This window comes from Rattus norvegicus, chromosome 4, assembly GCF_021556685.1.
Source record: "Rattus norvegicus strain SHRSP/BbbUtx chromosome 4, alternate assembly SHRSP_T2T, whole genome shotgun sequence".
Lineage (NCBI taxonomy): Eukaryota > Metazoa > Chordata > Mammalia > Rodentia > Muridae > Rattus > Rattus norvegicus.
Window position 1 is genome coordinate 106,380,984 of NC_141537.1, and position 21,810 is coordinate 106,402,793.

The window sequence follows — 21,810 nt, forward strand, 5'->3', positions numbered from 1 at the left end:
CTTCTGTGATTGACTCCTGTCACTAAGGGAAATATTGTGCAGGCTAGTCTATGTTGCTTATGACATAATTTGATTTTTCTTTCCTTTTCAGTGTGCCTGTGTGCATGTGTGTATTCATGTTTGTGCATATGCATGAGTGTATGCATGTGTGTTGAAGTGAGAGGGCTTCTTTTCAGGTTATAACTAACTAACTAACTAACTAACTAACTAACTAACCAGCTGATTAATTGCTTCCGTACAAAGTCTCTCACTGGCCTGGAATTTACCAAGTAGCTCACATTGGCTGACCAGAGTGTCCAGGGATCTAGGTGTTTTTGCCCCCCTAGCTCTAGGATGTGTTATACATGTAGATTCTTTAAGTCATGAGATCTAAGGATAAAACTCATGTTATTGTGCTTGCACGCAACAAACAAACAAACCCTCTTTCCTGGCTGAGCCATTCCTTAACCCTTTTCCCCCCTTTCTCTTGTTTTTAAAATTCTGTTTTATTTTTTAATTATGTGTGTTTTATCTGAAGGACTCTAACACACTACGGAGATACCTACACACCCATATTTAATACTGCACTACTCACAGTAGTGAAGCTATAGGATCAGCCCAGATTCTCACCAACAGATAAATGGATGAAGGAACCGTGATATGTATACACCATGGAGTTCTACTCAGCCTTAAGGAAAAATGAAATCATGTCATATCCAGGAAAAATGGATGGAAACCATCATAGTAATTGAAATAAGTCAAAACCACAAATACCATGGGTTTCCCCTATTAAAATTCTGATATTAAAATTCTGTTTTATTTTTTAATTATCCATGTGGATTTGTGCACATGAGTGCAGGTACCCAAACAGGTCAGATTTCCCAGGTAGTTGTGAGTCACCCAGTCTGGGTACTAGGAACCGAACTCAGAGCCTCTGCAAGAGCAGTGTGAGCTCTCAACCTCGAATCATCTCCCAGGCCCTGTTTTGTTTTGTTTTTTTTTCTTATTTCCTTAACTGGCTTATGTTCATTGTAATTTCTTTCAAGCCCCGTGAGCATTTCTACTCCCACTGCCTTATATTCTTTCTCTTTCCTTCCTGATAATCTCCTTTTCCTCATCTCCCTTCTGGTCAGATACCTGCATTTTTAAATGCTATCTATATAGAACTTAGAATTCACGAACTAGGGGAAACCCATGGTATTTGTGGTTTTGACTTATTTCAATTACTATGATGGTTTCCATCCATTTTTCCTGGATATGACATGATTTCATTTTTCCTTAAGGCTGAGTAGAACTCCATGGTGTATACATATCACGTTTCCTTCATCCATTTATCTGTTGGTGAGAATCTGGGCTGATCCTATAGCTTCACTACTGTGAGTAGTGCAGTATTAAATATGGGTGTGTAGGTATCTCCGTAGTGTGTTAGAGTCCTTCAGTTATATGCCCAGGGGTGGCACAGCTGTATTATATTTTTAGTGCTTGAGAAGCCCCATGCTAATTTTTATAGCTGTTAACTTAATTTGCATTTCTATCCATAGCATATCAGAGCTCTCTTCCCCCATATCCTCAGCGTTGCGTGTTGGTGTCTGGTTAATAGTAATCACTCAGAGTAGGGGGAGATGATTGCAATGCACTTTTAATAGTCACTTCCTTGATGAATAAGGATGCTGAGTATTTTTCGTATGTTTATTGGTCATTTGTATTTCTTCATTTAAGAACTCTCATTTCACCCCGTTATCTCATTTATTAGGTTGTTTATTTTTGTGTATGTAGTACTTAGAGCTCATGATAAATTCTAGATATGAATCTGTCAGATGTAGTTGCAAAGCTTCTCTCCTATTCCTCGGGCTGCCCTTCACTTCGCTTCCTTTGCTCTGCCAAAGCGCGTCAATTTCATGCAGCCTCACCTGTCAAGGCTTGGTTTTATTTCCTTAGCAGCGTCCTCTCCAGAAAGCCCTCGCCTGTGCTGACATCCTGAAGTGTTTTCCATGACAGCTTTAGGCCTTACGCTGAGGTCTTTTACCCATTTTTTTTAAAAGTGATTTTTGTACAGGGTAAAGGATGGGGATCTTGTTTCATTTCTAATATGCGGGTACCTAGTGCTTATAGTACCATTTTTTTGAAGAGGCCTTTCCCCCCTCCAATGTATGTTTTTGGTGTTTCTGCCAAAAGCAGGGTGGCTGTGGTTGTGTGGGTTTATCTGGCTTCTCTGTTTCTTCCCACTGACCTACATGTCGGCTTCTGGGTCAGGAGAATCCTGGTTTAGTGTCCGTGGCTCTGCAGTGCTGTGGTGCTCCAGCATCGTTCTGTCTGCTCACGATTGCTTCAGTTTTCTATGGCCTTCTGTGCTTCCATAAGGGCTTTATCCCTCACTCAGGTCCTACATCTGTCTCATGGCCTGGCACTAAGCAGGTCACTCTTCACATGGTTTTACTAAGCTCTGGCCTCTGGAGTAGACTCTGCCTAAGGACTCTGTATGAGCAGGTGTGTCGCCAAGGGGCAGGTGCCCTCCTGCATGTTCACTTTCCTTTCACTTACCTTGTTGCTCTCTGTTGATGCTGTTTAAGGCGTGAACATCTCTTTGGTCTCCTCTTTCTCTCTTTTCACCCTTAGCCTTCCGAACCTACATTTTGGGACCCATCTTACCTTCTGGCTCATCTCTCTGCTTTCATGGAATACCAGGACAAGTCAGGCAAAGCTCGTGGATCAAAATGCATCCAAATGCCCAAGAAGCTTGAATTTTACTTAAGAAAAGCTAGGGGGCTTTAATTAACCACATTTTGAAATGCATGCACATTTTAACATACACACTGCAGGGAGGGGGGTTGGTTGAGAATTTCCCATAACAAGAGGATATTTTGTCTCTCGTGTATACTAATATTTTTGCGTACACATGTGTTTGCAGTACACATGCATGTGTGTGTTTGTGTGCACATGTGCATGTAGAGGCCCACTGTTGATGCCAGACATTCCTGGATTGCTATCTGCCTCCTATTTTGAAGCACTGAACCCAGAACTTGCCAGTTCTTCTAGCAAACTTGCCCCAGGGATACCCTGTCTCCACCTCCCGATTACTGGGATAACAGGCAGGCTGCTACATCCTTCTGGCTTTCACTTGGGTGCTGGTGTGGGAGATCCAAACTCATGTCTTTACATTTGTGTACGGAGCACTTTGCCTGCCATGTCTCCAGCTCTCTTGTGTGCTTGTGTCCCCTGAGTGGTTCTGGTCACATTGTTGAGAGGACGTATGCATAAATGCGTGTGTGCATGCACTGCAGAAGCAGAGGTGAACAGCTGCCGTTACCTTGAAATTCTTCTGGTAGGATTTGTACTGAAAGGCACGTTTCTGAAGGTCATCCAGAACGGACTGCAGGTCACTCAGCATCGTCTTTATTTTCTCCGGGTCAGCACTGATATCCAAGATCTGTGGGTCCTGTAAAGTCAACATGGCTTCTGGTTAGGCAGCTTACTTGTTCATGAAGATTAGGTGGATCAAGAGATGTGTTTCCAAAAATGCATTTGCCTTAATTCTCTTTCTCTCTGCTTCTTAGAAATGTGTTTTAAAAAATGGTTGTTTTTTTTTAATGTTATGTATCAGCATAGGAAAAGTAGAGAATTGTAGAAAGACATGGAACAGGGACCTAACACTGTTTTTAAAACAGAATGTAGGGGCTGGCAAGATTGCTCAGCGGGTAAAGGCACTCACTTCCAGCCCTAATGACTTGAGTTCGATCCCTGGGATTCGAATCATAATACAGGTACAAGGGTACAAGATGCCTTCTGACCTTCATGTACCTGTGCCCTGGCTCATGCGTGCCCACTCTACAGCCCCCAGGGTTCCCCCACATACAAACACCATCATAAGATATAACCTAGTGCAGTCTCCTTCATTTCCTACTTGAAAAAAAAAATGCTGTGGAGATCTGAATATGTCAGGGGAGAAAAGAGATAGCTGTGACATAAAGAAAGTTGCCTTTTCAAAATAAAACAACAGAAAATGCTTTGAATTAGGGGAGAGGGTAAGGAAAATCAGATTCAGTATTTTCTCACAGTGTGCTTCTGGAACCAGATGTGTGTGAGTCCCCAGCAGACCAAGCAGCTATGCGGCAGCACCCTGGGGTGGGGAGGTTATGAGCTACTGTCAGAAGCAGCGGCATCCTCCAGTTCAGTTCACCTCTGATGCTGCCTGTCTGGAGATACCTTGGATGCCATTGGTTGAGGGCTCACTCCCATGACAGTTCTCCTTTTTATCCCAACTGCAAACCCCAGATGGCTCTGCCTGTGATTCTCACTAAGTGAGGTTCCCATGACTCCTCTTTAGGGCCATCTAATTTATCAGAGTGGTTTGTGGAATGTAGGAAGACATTTGTACTTCGTCAGCTTAAGAAGACCGTCGTGATGGGGACAGATGAAGAGACACAGATCGAAGCATGGGGGACCGGGACGGAGCCTTGCAACTCCCTTGGACCTTACTTTTCAGTTGTTTGACTATCATGAGACTTTGTAAACGTAGGCCTTTGGGCTTTAAATTTAGAATTAATTACATAAACATACTTAGGCTTGATCAGCACTCATTGGTGGGGGAGGGGTGCTTATGAGCTACTGTTAGAAAATGTCCTGATGGTCATCTCTAAGATTGAAATGGTGGAAGGCATTAGAGTACGTTTTTCAGTTGATGTGCCATGGTTGGCCAAGAGAAACAGTGGTTTCTATGGCCTTCCTGGGAGAGAAAAGGGGATGGAGAGAGGCACCAGGCTACCTGCTGTACCCAGGCACTGTAACAAGACACCATTTCCCTTTACCACTCCAAAGTTATCACAAGGCTTCTTTAAGAACCATGGGTAAGGGCAAAGACACCCATCCTCCTGTTTGGATCCTGGAAGCTTTAGATAAGGGCAGCCCTAGAGGCTCATAAATTTGCATGCTTAGTCTCTGATTGGTGAACTGTTTGAGGAAAATTAGAAGGGCTAGGATGTGTAGGAGGAGGTACGTAAATGAGGGGTGGGGTTTCAGGTTTCAAAGCACATAACACGTTTGCTATTTCTGCCTCTCTTTGCCTTCCTGCTTGTGGCTCAGGATGTAACCACCAATCCCATGCCTGCCTATCTGCCGCCACGCTTCCTACCATAATGACAATGGACTAATACTCTGAAACTGTAACTGAGGCCCCAACTAAATGCTTTCTTTTATAAGAGTTGCCTTGGTCATGGTGTCTTTTCATAGCAATCTAACAATAAGATTGGTTATTTATTAAATAATTTAGGAAATATCAAACTATGGGAATTATTAAACTTGAACTGTGAGAGTATATACACAGTACCTAAAACATGTAAAACACATAAATATATAATACGGTACAATATGCATGTGTAATCACAGAAATGAAGAGAGAAAATGAAGAATATATAAGTTAAACCATATGCCTTAAGGCGAATATTTGGATGACATTTAGGAGTTAAATATCCAGAAAATGGGCATAGAATGGTTCAGGAACAATGGAAATACTAAGTTCATCAGCTTCTGAGAAAATGGCAAAAATCTAAGAACTATTATAGCCATCACCTGGGGACCAGATAATCTATCTCTTGCCTAGTGTGGCCCCTCATTAAAATAGCAATGTGTCCTATATTAGAAAATACCAATAGGATTGTCACGGCAGAAGCTGCTTATGTGGGCACTGGTGCCCTTGTCAAGGCTGAGCTGAACCTGGTTTTCCTGGGAAGTTTTAGCTAATGATCCTAGCTGTTTCCTTAAGCACCATGCTAGTACCCATTGCTAAAAGCCATCAATTCTGCCAGAGCTCAGTCCCAGTAATCCATGACTTTCTCAACCTGGCCTTAAAACATCTGGCTTCCCAGTTCTCCCAATAATCATTGGTTATCACCTTTAGGTTTTCTCTCCAACCTCCACCAGTGGGAGTGTATGTGTTGTTTAGGGGAGGGTCTTGATAGCAAATGGTGTTATTTGTAGAATAAATTATAGATTATAGTTCTTTGCCCAAGAATGAAAGGGAATCTATTTAAACCCTGTATAGATGATGGACTAATTAGTGATCCCCAGGCTGCAGTGGTGTGTGTGTGTGTGTGTGTGTGTGTGTGTGTGTGACATTTAAAATGTACCATTACACATGAGGCATGTGCTGGCATTTTGTTCTTGATAGGGAACACAAATGTTCCCTTACTGATAATTCTCCAAAGCCTACAGTTAGTATAGTCATATACATCTGCTCTATTCAGAAAATTTTATAAAGCTTCAATATAAAAGCAACAACAATAGCAAGTTCTTAGAACCAGGCTTGCCCAACAGGACACATTTGGCGTTAGCTGGTTTCAATGTCTCCATGTTAATACCAATGTATGTTGTAACTGTTAATACATTATGCTCCTTTGAGGATATCTACATGAATGTACTTTATCAGTCTTTTATTGACGAGCATTTTTCTATTTTCAAATTCCTATTATGGTTTTATAATTCAGTACTAAGATTTAGCCAATGATAATAAAATAATGAATCATTAAAAAAAATCTTGCTTCCAGATATATGTTAGTTAAAAATCACCTAGATGTGTGGTCTAATTTCTAAAAGTTTTCTCTAAAAAATGATGCAAGTTAAACAATCTCTACCAATTTATATTATGGCTAATATTTAGGGGAAATTTGCCAATATCCTCAACAAATTTTACACTATAACATCAGCTATAAAATGAGTTAGCAAACAGTAGACACACTTGTTTCAAAATACTAAATACCAAACAGGAGGAAGATAATTGAACGTTAAGCACAGACTCAGCTTACAGTAGCCTGGAACTCATTCAGTACATTGTAAGAGAGATTCTGAAATGACGAAGTCTTAAATAGCAGCTTAGGGAGTTGTTTAGAATAAAACAGGAAAAGAACCTGCTGTAATGGAATATAGTCTCTAAATGACCGGAAGAATAAGCTTTAAAGTTCTCATCACAAAACAATAAGAATGGGATGTGACGGGCAGATTAATCAGCTTAATAAATTCTATCGTGTACGTAATGGCGCACGTTGTGAATGCATACGACTTTTTTTCATTGGTTCTGCCTGAGTTCTAGAATCCCGTAATGGTCAGACGGGAGCAGTCCCTGGAGAGATCGCTCTGCTCACCTGTGCCAGCAGCTTCACCTCATTCACTTCATTGTTGAGATCTTCCAGATCCCGACCCAAGTGCAGACAAAACTGTTTGATGCTGGATTCTCGATCACCCACAGATTTGTCAATGGCGTTCCGCACCGCAGTTATGGATGGCTTCATAGTGGCGAAAACCGCAAAGTCTTCAGGGGGTGTGAGCACCTGATATTGTTCGATGAGCTTGTACATCTGAACCACTGTATTCCCTTCCTCCTCCAGGGTTTCAATCTACATAGAAACATCAGTCAGGAAACAGCAGAGTATTAGTGTTTTCTAATAGGAAACATGCCTGTGAAATATGAACATCCAAGTGTTAATTGTAAATTCCTGGGTGCATTTGGCAAGGCCATCCAATTGGCTGAAGCTGGTCACATGATAAATACAAGCATTGCTACAGTATGAGTAATTGGATAATTGAGCCAGGAGGTAAATGGTCAGAGTTGAGTACAATTGAGTAGTTTTATGAAGTAAAATCAGCATCTCTCTCCCTCTCCCTCCCTCCCTCTCCCTCCCTCCCTCTCCCTCCTTCTCTCTCCCTCTCTTTCCATTTCCTGTTCCTTGCTGCATTAAACAGTGTCACCCAGTTTCTAAGACCATATATGCTGTGGTTGTTTACATATGAGTGTCAGGGACATGTACTGAGCAGCGGTCACCCTGGAGCGGCCCCGGAAGTTTGCACAGGCCATGGTCCTGGTTCACAGGTTCAGAACCCAGATCTACGGTGAGCTTCACTGTGATTCACTAAACTATTTTACCGCAGTCCAAATGATGACTTAGCAACCTTGCTGGCCTACTTTCAGTGGACGGTGTATTTCCTGTGTCTTCTAGTTTTCTACAAGTGATTCTGCAACTTAGAGGAAATCCCTCACCTCTAACTCACAGGGTTCTATAAGCTGCTGTGTACACACAGTTGGACCTGGAGAACACAGTTCCAACTGACCTTGGTCATACAGCCATAGTTAGCCGTAGGTATGACCGAGGCTAGCTGCTTTTGTGTAGAAGCTGACTACACTTCTGTAACATGAAACCTTAACTGCAGGGAAGTTTGTGGAGCACAGTTCTGTGCCTGAAGCTTGTACGGAAATGGCGTCAGGAAGCACATTCACCTAGGCTGATGTGCCCCTCCTAGAGTTTCTGACTTACAAGGCCTAAGCAAGGTGTCTAAGGATGTGACTTTTCAACAAACACCCGGGCTCTGCTCTGCTGGTGGTCTGCCCCCGTGGGAAGCTGTTTTCCAGAGATGAGGGGAGATCAGGGATGAAGGAAAGACCCGTTTGTTTTCCCTGTACTCCTCTTGTCCCCACTTCTCATCCCTTTTATCTTCCCATAGCTTCCAGAAAATTTCAGACAAACTTAGAATGCGCTTTCCACTTTCTTTTATTAACAGTTTATTATTTGGTACGTGTGTGTGTGTGTGTGTGTGTGTGTGTGTGTGTGTGTGTCTTTGAGGAGGCCAGAAGCAGGTGTCTAGATCCTCTGGAGCTAGAGTTACAGGCAGTTGTGAGCTGTTTGATGCAAGAATTCAGGTCCTCTAGAAGAGCAGAGCACCGATCCCTTTTTACTTCTGAGCCATGTATCTCTCCAGCCCCATTTTCTAAGTTATTCACGTGAGTTTGGGTAGCTTTCGGCAAAGTATCTAGCACCTGAAGCTAGTTATAAATAGTCATAATTAATCCTCTCTACAAAGAAAATCAGTCATATCTCTTTTGAGGGTTGGCTAGACTTATACCTGCCCTGGGGTGGGGCTGGGGTTGGGGGTAGGGGCTCCTGGTGGCCATGTTTGCTACTAGTTGATGAAGGAGCAGCCACATATCTGTTGGAGAAAGAAGTGAAATGACCCGCAAAGAGAAGCAGAGAGGACAGACGGAGAGGGAGGACTATAGCCATCCTGCCCTGTCCATGTGCAGATTCTGAACCTAGTTACACTCTTGATAGAAGAGGGGAGCTTCCATGAAACAGCCCTGAATCCTTAAATGAGGACTCCATTTTGGTTGGTTCTTTGTCCAAACACAAAAATGCACACATAAGGATACATTTGTTGACTTTGGTCATCAGGGATGCAGCAAGTCTGACTAAAAACCACGATTACCTGCCTCTTTGGTAAGGGGCTGTTCCAGAAATAAACAGGCTGCTCCTTTGCAGGCAAGTGAAGGGGGCTTTACTGTTAGCTCTGTCAATAACCCATAGCCAACTTTTTACTCTGTGACACTTCTTCAAATTCTGATACTTCAGAAAGTGATTTATATCTACTTCAAAGCCAAACCGAGAGTAATGAGTTTAGAGAAAATTAATCATTGGAGCCAAATGCTATAATACTGTCACAGGAACGAGCCCGAGGCGGGAAAATCAAGTTTATAGGGAGGAGAGCAAGCAAGAGAGGCACACACAGGAATGCAGATGTCTCTACCTAAGCTGGTTTGAGTTGCTTTTTTCCCCCACTTTTAACAGAAAATCTTGAGCTTATGTGTAGTTGTAGGGCTAAAGGATTTCAACCTTCATGAGGACCTACATCCCTGTTACCACTTACTGCAGAGTAGAACTGCACTGTGCTTGAGAATATTGGCTTTGTGGTCAAAGACACTCAGATTCTGACTCCAGTTCCGTGACCTTGGATTACAGCCTATTTTCGTTTGTTTCCTCAGCTACAGTATTAGTGAGGATTGAAATTAAGGCCAAATTTGATGCAATGCCTGCTGAATGGTTAGAACTTGGTAAAGGTTAGCTGCTGTTAACCACACAGGGCATTGTTTCCCATGCCTGAAGTGTTTCTCTAATTTAGGCAACTGTTTCCTGACACTTGGTCTCTTATTTTTCTTGAGACAATAAATTCCCAGGGAACAATCAACTTACCCGCTCCTGAATTTCGTCAAGGAACACTAAGCTGTTAACGTACTCGATGGTGGTGGTTGGCACAAACTCGAGTTTATACTCTGCATCTTGTGCCTCTGAGATGATAGCATCCACCTTTTTCTTGCTCAAACGGGGAAGCATGAGATTTAGCACCTAACGAATAAAAAGGAAGACAAAAAAAAAAATACTGGCGAATTGGGTATTTCTGCTTTATTACATAGTTTAAGAAGTCTTGACAGGCGTTGAATCAGGGGGTATGTGAATCAGGAGTGTGTGAAGACAATGGTCATTAAATAACTACTTACCAAATGCATCAAGCACGAAGCCAGATTTTGACAGTCACTCGAAGCACAAAGCTTATGGGACAGTGTGCTCAGTGCCCTGACACCTTCTGAAATGTCTTCTGCTCCTCTGTGTTACACAGAGGACTGACACCCTCACCTTCAGGCCCAGGTCCACTCTTTTCCTATTGGGGAGCAACCATGGTGTTTGGAAGAAACTGATCTCCTCTCCAGGAACAAAGATAAAGTTTGATTGATTCCAGGGTGACTATGGGCAAAGTTTCTTTTGAACAAAGTGACTAGATTAGGTGGACCTCTGACTGTGATTTTTTTTTTTTAGGGCTGTGGGAAATATGTAATGTGTGCTTAAAACCTCAATCTCTTCTTTCTCCTTTTATATAGCTAAGGAAATACCTGGCCTGTGGAACCTTTCAACCACCATTTCACAAACACGAGGCCATGCTCACTTTAGCATGATGGCATCTGGCGCTTAGAAAGGACAAAAGAAACCGAGTGTCCAGATGCTTTCCAGGGACACTGGGTGGTCACTCAATTTCTGGACATTTACGAATGCAGTTTTCCAATCACCTAAGTTTGAGTTTTGTTTTCTTTGACTTGGTATGTTGGTTGTGCTAAAAAATTGTTGACATTAATTTGTACTTGTCCCAATTTTATCTTTTTATAAAAGAGGTTGCGTATTGGTGTTTTGCCTGCATGTATATATGTACAGGATGCATGTGGCTGGTGCCCTTGGGGGCCAGAAGAAAACATTCAGTACACTGTAAATGTTATAGTCAAAGAAACACTTATGGTGCCTACTCTTCTTATCGTTTTAATTATGGTGTCTGCAAATATTTCATACATTAAAAAGAAAAATATTGATTTGTGTATTGTAAATGTTGAAGCTACCATAAGGATATTGGTGATCCTTTATTTGCATGTGTGTGCACACACACACACACTCACACACATACACACTCACACACACACACACACACAATCTTCTCTAGCTCACACTTACTTCCAAGCACCGCAGTGGTGATGGGATTAGCTTCTCCTTCAGCTGCTTGGTATCAATAAGCAGCAGGCCTACATTTCGGGTGGGTTTCAAGGCTACCGAGTCCTTGTGCTGTTTGTGATATTTTTCCAGCTGGGAACTGAAGAATTCGACATCTACGGAAAACAAGATGCATAAGTTATATTATCTTTCACACTAGATTTTAAAGCAGCAGCCTACGGTAGATTAAAAACCACTGCAGCCCGAAGGGCAGTCAATTAGCAACAGCCACAGACGTGAAGCAGGCAAGGGTATGAGTGAGTGGGATCCTTATTCTCCGCTGACGGCAGACTAACTCAGCCAGAGGGTGGTTAGAGCCATATACATCTACCACATGTAATTTATGCTACATTATATAAACCATCCTTAAGTTTGAGATTATAAATAGAGCTCTCTCTCTCCTGGGGGTAAAGCTGTGCCGAGTATAAACTCAAGTTTGTGCCAACTACTACCATCGAATACGTTAACAGCTTAGTGTTCCTTGACGAAATTCAGGAGCGGGTAAGTTGGTTGTTCCCTGGGAATTTATTGTCTTGAGAAAAATAAAGGTCCGAGTGTCAGGAAACAGTTGCCGAAATAAGAGAAACACTTCAGGCATGGGAAACGATGCCCTGTGTGTTTAACAACAGCTAACTTTTACAGTGTGTGCCAAGGCTGTGTTTTGATAATCTTGCTGTTTCCATTTCCCCTTTTCTAACCAACTGGGATCAGTGGAAATATAAGTACCCTCAAATTATTACTATTTTTATTAGTATTTGCTTCAAATGTATTCTTTGTGATCTGAAACTGAGAATACCAGCAATTTGAAGATATGGAGAATTTTGAGTCATGAAGGATATATTTATCAAATAAGTTGTAATTTTAATCAGCATTTGATTCTCTTTTGCATAATAGAGCTCTTGCAGATATTTAAAAGTAAGGATTACAGATTGCTCTCATTCTAACATTTTTGGGGATGACAGAAAAGCTGATGTTCATTCTTTATGCTGGTATTTATTCTGATAGATAATATTTTATTTATTTATTTATTTATTTATTTATTTTTATTGGATTTTTAAAATTTACATTCCAAATTTTATTTCCTTTCCCAGTTTCCCATCCATAAATCCCCTAGCCCATCTCTTCTCCCCCTTCTTGTATGAGGGTGTTCCCCCACCCAGCCACCCCTGCTTTCCACCTCCTTGCCCTGACATTACCCTATACTGGGGGGTGGGGGTGGGGATCCAGCCTTAGCAAGACCAAGGGCTTCTCCTACAACTGGTGTCCAAAAAGGTCATCCTTGCTAAATACGCAGCTGGAGCCATGGGTCAGTCCATGTATAGTCTTTGGGTAGTGGTTTACTCCCTCTGGTTGGTTGGTATAGTCTTATGGGGTTGCAAGCCCCTTCAGTTCCTTCAATCCTTTCTTTAATTCCTCCAATGGGGACCCCGTTCTCAGTTCAGTGGTTGGCTGCTAGCATTTGCCTCTGTATTTGTCATGATCTGGCAGAGCCTCTCAGGAGACAGCTATATCAGGCTCCTGTCAGCATGCACTTGTTGGCATCAGCAATATTGTCTGGGTTTGGTGGCTGTATGTGTATGGGCTGGATCCCCAGGTGGGGCATGCTCTGAATGGCCATTCCTTCAGTCTCTGTTCCAGACTTTGTCTCCATATCTCCTATGAATATTTCCCCCTTTTAAGAAGGACTGAAGCATCTGCACTTTGGTTGTCCTTCTTCTTGAGCTTCGTGTGGTCTGTGGATTGTGTCTTGGGTAATCCATGCTTTTGGGCTAATATCTAATTGTCAATGAGTGCATACATTTGTGGTTTTTTGTTATTGGGTTACCTCACACAGGATAATATTTTCTAGTTCCATCCATTTGCCTATGAATTTCATGAAGTCATTGTTTTTAATAGCTAAGTAGTACTCCATTGTGTAGATGTACCATATTTTCTGTATCTATTCCTCTGTTGAAGGACATCTGGATTCTTCCAGGTTTCTGGCTATTAAAAATAAGGCTGCTATGAACATAGTGGAGGATGTCCTTGTTATATGTTGGTGCATTTTTTGGGAATATGCCCAGGAGTGGTAGCTGGGTCCTTAGGTAGTACTATGTCCAATTTTCTGAGGAACCTCCAGACTGATTTCTAGAGTGGTTGTACCAGCTTGCAATCCCACCAACAATGGAGGAGTGTTCCTCATTCTCCACATCCTCACCAGCATCTGTTATCACCTGAGTTTTTGATCTTAGCCATTCTGACTGGTGTGAGGTGGAATCTCAGCATTGTTTTGATTTGCATTTCCCTGACGACTAAGGATGTTGAACATTTCTTTAGGTGCTTCTCAGTCATCCATATTCTTCAGCTGAGAATTCTTTGTTTAGCTCTGTACCCCATATTTCATGGGTTTATTTGATTCTCTGGAGTTTAACTTGTTGAGTTCTTTGTATATATTGGATATTAGCCCTCTATCAGACATAGGATTGGTGAACAACTTTCCCCAATATGCTGGTTGCTGTTTTTGTCCTAATGACAGTGTCCTTTGCCTTGCAGAAGCTTTGCAATTTTATGAGGTCCCTTTTGTCGATTCTTGATCTTAGAGCATAAGCCACTGGTGTTTTGTTCAGGAAAATTTCCCCAGTGCCCATGTGTTCGAGGCTCTTCCCCACTTTTTCTTCTATTAGTTTGAGTGTATCTGGTTTGATGTGGAGGTCCTTGATACACTTGGACTTAAGCTTTGTACAGGGTGATAAGCATGGATCGATCTGCATTCTTCTACATGCTGACCTCCAGTTGAACCAGCACCATTTGTGGAAAATGCTGTCTTTTTTCCATTGGAGGGTTTTAGCTCCTTTGTCAAAGATCAAGTGACCATAGGTGTGGAGGTTCTATTACATCGATCTACCTGCCTGTCTTGGTACCAATACCATACTGTTTTTATCACTATAGCTCTGTAATACACCTTGAGGTCAGGGATGGTGATTTCCCCAGGAGTTCTTTTATTGTTGAGGATAGTTTTCACTATCCTGGTTTTTTTTGTTATTCCAAAAGAATTTACAAATTGCTCTTTCTATCTCTATGAAGAATTGAGTTGGAATTTTGATGGGGATTGCATTGAATCTGCAAATTGCTTCTGACAAGCTGGTCATTTTATTATATCAATTCTGCCAATCCATGAGCATGGGAGATCGTTCCATCTTTTGAGATCTTCAATTTCTTTCTTCAGAAACTTGAAGTTCTTGTCATACAGATCTTTTACTTGCTTGATTAGAGTCACACCGAGGTATTTTATGTTATTTATGACTATTGTGAAGGATGTCATTTCCTAATTTCTTTCTCCGTGTGTTTATCTTTTGAGTAGAGGAAGGGTACTGATTTGTTTGAGTTAATTTTATATCCAGTCACTTTGCTGAACTTGTTTATCAAGATTAGTAGATCATTGGTAGAACTATCATATCATCTGCAAATAGTGATATTTTGACTTTCCCTTTCCAATTTATATCCCTTTGGCCTCCTTTTGTTGTCTGATTGCTGTGGCTAGGACTTCGAGTACTATACTGAATAAGTAGGGAGAGAGTGGGCGGCCTTGTCTAGTCCCTGATTTTAGTGGGATTGCTTCAAGTTTTTCTCCATTTAGTTTAATGTTAGCTACTGGTTTGCTGTATATTGCTTTTACTATGTTTAGGTATGGGCCTTAAATTCCTGATTTTTCCAAGACTTTTATCATGAAGGGGTGTTGAATTTTGTCAAATGCTTTCTCAGCATCTAATGAGATGATCGTGTTGGTTTTTTCTTTCAGTTTGTTTATATATTGGATTATGTTGATGGATTTTTGTATATTGAACCATCCCTGGATCCCTTGGATGAAGCCTACTTGATCATGATGGATTATCGTTTTGATGTGTTCTTGGATTTGGTTTGCAAGAATTTTATGGAGTATTTTGTGTCAATATTCATAAGGGAAATTGGTCTGAAGTTCTCTTTCTGTGTTGGGTCTCTGTGTGGTTTAGGTATAAGAGTAATTGTGGCAAGTGCAGGCTGACAGGAACTGGATGTAGATCTCTCCTGAGAGACACAGCCAGAATACAGCAAATACAGAGGCGAATGCCAGCAGCAAACCACTGAACTGAGATGGGACCCCCGTTGAAGGAATCAGAGAAAGGACTGAAAGAGCTGAAGGGGCTTGAGACCCTATATGAACAACAATGCCAACCAACCAGAACTTCCAGGGACTAAGCTACTACCCAAAGACTATACATGGACTGACCCTGGACTCCAACTGCATAGGTAGAAATGAATAGACTAGTAAGAGCACCAGTGGAAGGGGAAGCCCTTGGTCCTGCCAAGACTGGACCACCAGTAAACGGGATTCTTGGGGGGGAGGGCGGTAATGGGGGAGGATGGGGAGGGGAACACACACATATAGAAGGGGAGGGGTAGGGGTTAGGGGGATGTTGGCCTGGAAATCAGGAAAGGGAATAACATTTGAAATGTAAATAAGAAATACACAATTTAATAAAGATGAGAAAAAAAGAGTAATTGTGGCTTCATGGAAGGCATTTGGTAGTGCTCTGTCTGTTTCTATTTTGTGGAATAGTTTGGATAATATTGGTATGAGGTCTTCTATGAAGGTCCAATAGAATTCTGCACTAAACTCATCTGGTCCTGGGCTCTTTTTGGTTGGGAGACTTTTAATAACTGATTCAATTTCTTTAGGAGTTGTGATATTATTTAGATGGTTTATCTGATCTTGACTTAACTTTGGTACTTTGTATCTTTCTAGAAAATTGTCCATTTCCTCTAGATTTTCCAGTGTTGTTGACTATAGGCTTTTGTAGTAGGATCTGATGATTTTTTGAATTTCCTCAGATTTTGTTATGTCTCCCTTTTCATTTCTGATTTTGTTAATTTGGATACTCTCTGTGTGCCCTCTTGTTAGTCTGGCTAAGGGTTTATCTATCTTGTTGGTTTTCACAAAGAACCAGTTCCTGGTTTCTTTGTATAGTCCTTTTTGTTTCTACTTGGTTGATTTCAGCCCTGAGTTTATTTCCTGCCTTCTACTCCTCTTGGGTGTGTTTGTTTCTTTTCGTTCTAGAGCTTTTAGGTGTGCTATCAAGTTGATAGAGTATGCTCTCTCCAGTTTCTTTTTGTAGGCACTCAGAGCTATGAGTTTCCTCTTAGTACTGCTTTCATTGTGTCCCATAAGTTAGGGGATGTTGTGCCTTCCTTGTCAATTAGCAAGAATCGTGCCTTAGATAAACCTCATTGGCTACGATACTGCCACTGCACAAAGCTATGCCTTCCTTTTCATTAAATTCTAAAAAGTCCTTAATTTCTTTCTTTATCTCTTCCTTGTCCTAGTTATTATTGAATAGAGCTTTGTTCAACTTCCATGTATATATGTGTTTTCTCTCATTTTTATTGTTATTGAACACCAGCCTTAGTCCATAGTGATCTGATAGGATGCATGGGATTATTTCAACCTTATTGTATCTGTTGAGGCCTATTTTTTGACTGATTATATGGTCAGTTTTGGAGAAGGTACCATGAGGTACTGAGAAGAAGGTATATTATTTTGTATATTCTATAGATATTTGTTAAATCCATTTGGTTCATAACTTTTGTTAGTTTTTCTATGTCTTTGTTTAATTTCTGTTTCCATGATCTGTCCGTTGATGAGAGTAAGGTGTTTTAGTCTTCCACTACTATTTTGTGAGGTACAATGTGTGCTCTGAGCTTTAGTAAGGTTTCTTTTTTGAATGTAGGTGCCCTTGCATTTGGAGCATAGATATTCAGGATTGAGAGTTCATCTTGGTGGATTTTTCCTTTGATGAATAAGAAGTGTCTTTTCTTATCTTTTTAAATAACTTTTGGTTGAAAGTCAATTTTATTTGATATTAGAATGGCTACCTGGCTTGTTTCTTGGGACCATTTGCTCAGAAAATTGTTTTCCAACCTTTTACTCTGAGCTAGTTTCTATCTTTGTCACTGAGGTGTGTTTCCCGTATGCAGCAAAATGCTAGGTCCTCTTTTAGTATCCAGTTTGTTAGTCTATCTCTTTTTTGGGGGGGAATTGAGTCCATTGATATTAAGAGATATTGAGGAATACTGATTATTGTTTCTTTTTATTTTTGTTGTTAGAGGTGGAATTATGTTTGTGTGGCTCTCTTCTTTTGGGTTTGTTGCAAGAAGATTATTTTATTGCTTTTTCTAGGGTGTAGTTTCCCTCGTTGTGTTGGAGTTTTCCATCCATTATCCTTTGTAGGGCTGGATTTGTAGAAAGATATTGTATAAATTTGGCTTTGTCATGGAATATCTTGGTTTCTCCATCTATGGCAATTGAGAGTTTTACTGGATATAGTAGCCTGGACTGGCATTTGTGTTCTCTGAGGGTCTGTATGACATCTGCCCAGGATCTTCTGGCTTTCATAGTCTCTAATGAGAAGTCTAGTATAATTCTTATAGGTCTGCCTTTATTTGTTACTTGACCTTTTTCCCTTACTGCTTTTAATATTCTTTCTTTGTTTTGTGAGTTTTGTGTTTTGACTATTATGTGATGGAAGGAACTTCTTTTCTGGTCCAATCTATTTGGAGTTCTGTAGGCTTCTTTTATGTTTATGGGCATCTCTTTCTTTAGCTTAGGGAAGTTTTTTTCTTTAATTTTGAAGTTATTAATTGGCCTCTTAATTTGGGAGTCTTCACTCTCTTCTACACCTATTATCCTTAGGTTTGATCTTCTCATTGTGTCCTGGATTTCCTGTATGTTTTAGGTTAGGAGCTTTTTGTGTTTTATATTTTTCTTTGATGGTTGTGTCAGTGTTTTCTATGGTATCTTCTGCCCCTGAGATTCTCTCTTCTATCTCTTGTATTCTATTGGTGATGCTTGTGTCTATGACTCCTGATCTCTTTCCTAGGTTTTCTATCTCTAGGGTTGTCTCCCTTTGTGCTTTCTTTATTGTTTCTATTTCCATTTGTAGATGGAAAACCTGGATGGTTTTGTTCAATTCCTTCACCTGTTTGTGTTTTCCTGTAATTCTTTAAGTGGTTTTTGTGTTTCTTCTTCAAGGGCTTCTACTTGTTTACCTGTGTTGTCCTGTATTTCTTTAAGAGAGTTATTTGTGTCCTTCTTAAAGTCCTCTATCATCATTATACGATTTTAAATCCAAATCTTGCTTTTCTGGTGTGTTTGGATATCCATTATTTGCTGTGGTGGGAAAACTGGGCTCTGATGATGCCACGTAGTCTCAATTTCTGTTGCTTAGGTTCCTGAGCTTGCCTCTCAACATCATGTTTTCTCTGGTGTTAGCTGGTTTTGCTGTCTGACAGTGGCTTGACCCTCCTGTAAGCCTGTATGTCAGCACTCTTGGAGACCAGCTTTCTCCCAGAGGGACCTAGGTACAGAGAGCTGTGGAACCGGGTCAGCTCTGGGCACAGGCAGAAACTGGAAGGGTCCTTTCCCAGGCTGCTCCTGCGTTGGTGTGTCCTGAGGGCTCCAGGTGGGTCCCTTGGAGCAGAAGAGTTGGTCTTACCTCTGCTCTCAGGTGTGTCAGTGCTCCTGGCGGTTGGCTTTCATCTCTGAGTGCAGGCAGAGACCAGAAGGATGCTCTCCCTGACTGCTCCTAGGTTCTTGTGTCCAGAGGGCTCTGGGCGGGTTCCTCTTGGGCCAGGAATGTGAGCAGAAGTGGTGGTCTCCCCTGGGTTCTTAGGATTGTCTGCACTTCTAAGAATCTAGCTCTCTCCCCGATGGGATTTAGGTACAGAAAGCTGTGGGATTGGGTCAGCTCCAGGCACAGGCAGAAACCAGAAGTCAAATTATCATTATTATTGTTATTATTATTATTAGATTATTATATTTATTATCATAAGCTGCTGTTTTGGTTTTTGAGGTACTGTCTCACTTTAGCCAAGGCTGGCCTACAACTCATCAACATCTGGTCTCAGCCTCCTAAATGTTAGATTTTAGGCATGTCTGGCTTCGATATGTTTTTTATCATGCTATTGATAAAAAATAAACATTCTTTAAATATATATGTAATTCTACATTATAGGCTTATTTTTGTTTTGTTTTATTTCTTTGTATTATACCTTCTAGTGTCTCTGGAATTTTAGCTACCTTATAAGATCTTATGGGGGTGAGGGGTATGGGATAGTGGGGTTTATGGAGGGGAAGCCAGGAAAGGGTATAACATTTAAAATGTAAATAAAAATCCAATAAACGAAAAAAAGATCTTATTGATTAAACTGCTTATTTGAATTAGGCCTACTTTGTGTTCAAGTGCCAGGCTCTACGATGTTATTGTCACCATGATGCTGTGCCAAGCAGTCCAAGGCACTATTTACTTCCTTGAGATCCTGTGAGCTCATCCCAGTACAAAAACCAAAAACCAAACCAAACCAAACCAAAACAACAACAACAACAACAATAAAAACCCAACCAACTAACCAACCAACCAGAGAATCAATAAAAGTTTTTGTTTTAAATGGCCAAACAAAACCCGCATCATGTGACAGTATAGCCAAGGGGCAGAGTAAATGGGTTTGATCAATTTTTTTAAATAATTGTATTTTTCTTGAATATTTTATGTATTTACATTTCAAATGTTATCCCCTTTCCCCCCTCCCCTGCTTCTATGAGGATGCTCCCACTCATACTCACCCATTCCAACCTCCACACCCTGGCATGCCCCTACATTGTGGAAATGAGCCTTCACAGGACCCAGGGCTTTTCCTCCTCTTGATGCTGGACAATGACATCCTTTGCTACATATACAGCTGAAGCCATGGGTCCCTCCATTACTCATTGGTTGGTAGTTTAGTCCATGGAAGCTCTGGGGGTTCTGGTTGGTTGATATTGTTGTTCTTCCTAAGCGATTGCAAACCCCTTCAGCTCCTTCAGTCTTTTCTCTAACTTCTCCACTGGGGTCCCCTTGTTCAGTCCAACAGTTAGCTACAACCATCCTCATCTGTATCAGTAGGGCTCTGGCAAAGCCTCTCACAAGACACCCAGATCTGGGTCCTGTCAGCAAGCACTTATTGGCACCAGCAGTACTGACTGGGTGTGGTGGCAGCATATGCGTGTTTTGTTTTCTAAAGTGGGTCCCCACTTGGCATCTTAAGCAATCTAGCATTGGTTGAAAAAAGGAGTCTTGTTCAGAGTATTTAAAGTTAAGGCATGTAAGAAGCAGGTCATCTACCTCTGTCCTGGGACAATGGGGTGTGGCCATGTGCTTGAGGCCTCGCCTTCCCCTCGCCTAGTCTGGAAGCAGTTCCATCACGAAGTGTTCAACACGCCCTACATCATCCTTTGCTCCTCCTCGCCACAGCCTCACCAGGGGTCCTGGACCCATCAGTAAATACAGCTACAGTTAGGGGTGGGGAGGAGGAGGAGGAGGAGGAGGAGGAAGAGGAGGAGGAGGAGGAAGAAGAGGAGGAAGATGAGGACGAGGACAAGGATGAGGAGGAGAATCAATGCCTGTTCTTGCAGAAGATCCCAGATACATCATAAAACCATAAGAATACCATAGGCTGTCAGTGTAGCTCAGTGCGTACTCAAGAACCTAAATTTAACCTCTGTGAGTTGGATGATATAAACTATTAAGCTCTTTATTTGTAATAGATCTACTCTGTGTTCAAAAACCATATTTTATAAAATAAAATTCAGATGATTGTTTTCTGAAAATAAAATGCTATAATGTCAGTTCATAAGATAAAAAGTCCATGTGCTTCATGCTTTAGAAAAGGCATCCTGTGAAACACATTGAACTCCTGTACCGTCAAGCTTCTCTGAAATGTCACTGAGTAGTATAGATTGTTTTTCTAACTTAAATATGTTTGGGTTTTTGGCCACATGTCTGTAAGTGTACTCCGTGACAGAAGAGCAGCCCATGCTCCGACCTCTGAGCCATCTCTCTGGTCTCCAATGGAATGGGTTTCCCTTGGGTCTTAATTCAACATCAAGAGTTGTTGCTCATCCTTACCAGGTATCAGAATTAAAATGCAACTTGAATTTCCGAGACAGAGAGCTTCTCCTAAGCCTTGCCCAGCAGAAATGACAGAATTCCCCATCCCTTTCAACTCTTTGTAAGGCACACAGGTCTTAGAGCCCTGGTGCTCACGGCAACCACAACAGACAGGCCACAGATGGATGAGGAACCGCTCTGCACTGCACTGGGGACAGTGGACTGAGAGAAGAGGAAACGAGGGATTCCACTGGAAGTGCCAGACGTGCATAAAGTCCTTCCTTTCGCCTGGACGACTGTTTCAGGTTGCTACCCGTGTTACTGAACACCACCAAACAGAAACTCAGAAGAAGATAAATCTTGTTATCTCCGTCAGATGTGCTTAGCAAGGGCAGACTCACCAGGCTCCTCCTCCTTCAGTGCCTCCAGATCAAGACTCTCATTTTCCTTGAAGAATATCTGAAACTTTTCGAATGTCGCTGCGTACAGGCGTGCAGAGTCAAACGCTGAGTGAATCGTTTCCTAAGTGGGACACAGATGAACAAGAC

At 41.5% G+C, this 21,810-nt stretch overlaps 1 protein-coding gene and 1 pseudogene across 1 annotated transcript in view; both read right to left on the reverse strand.

Moving 5' to 3' along the window:
* The window catches only part of Dnah6 (dynein, axonemal, heavy chain 6), a 213,022-nt gene that overhangs the window by 160,493 nt on the left and 30,719 nt on the right, over nucleotides 1-21,810 (reverse strand). Inside the window, 5 exon segments of the mRNA NM_001419792.1 lie at nucleotides 3,287-3,415; nucleotides 7,113-7,364; nucleotides 9,987-10,139; nucleotides 11,289-11,440; nucleotides 21,664-21,784. Coding sequence (NP_001406721.1) covers nucleotides 3,287-3,415; nucleotides 7,113-7,364; nucleotides 9,987-10,139; nucleotides 11,289-11,440; nucleotides 21,664-21,784 — 807 coding nt within the window.
* LOC120102554 (U4 spliceosomal RNA) lies at nucleotides 16,530-16,598 on the reverse strand (annotated as a pseudogene).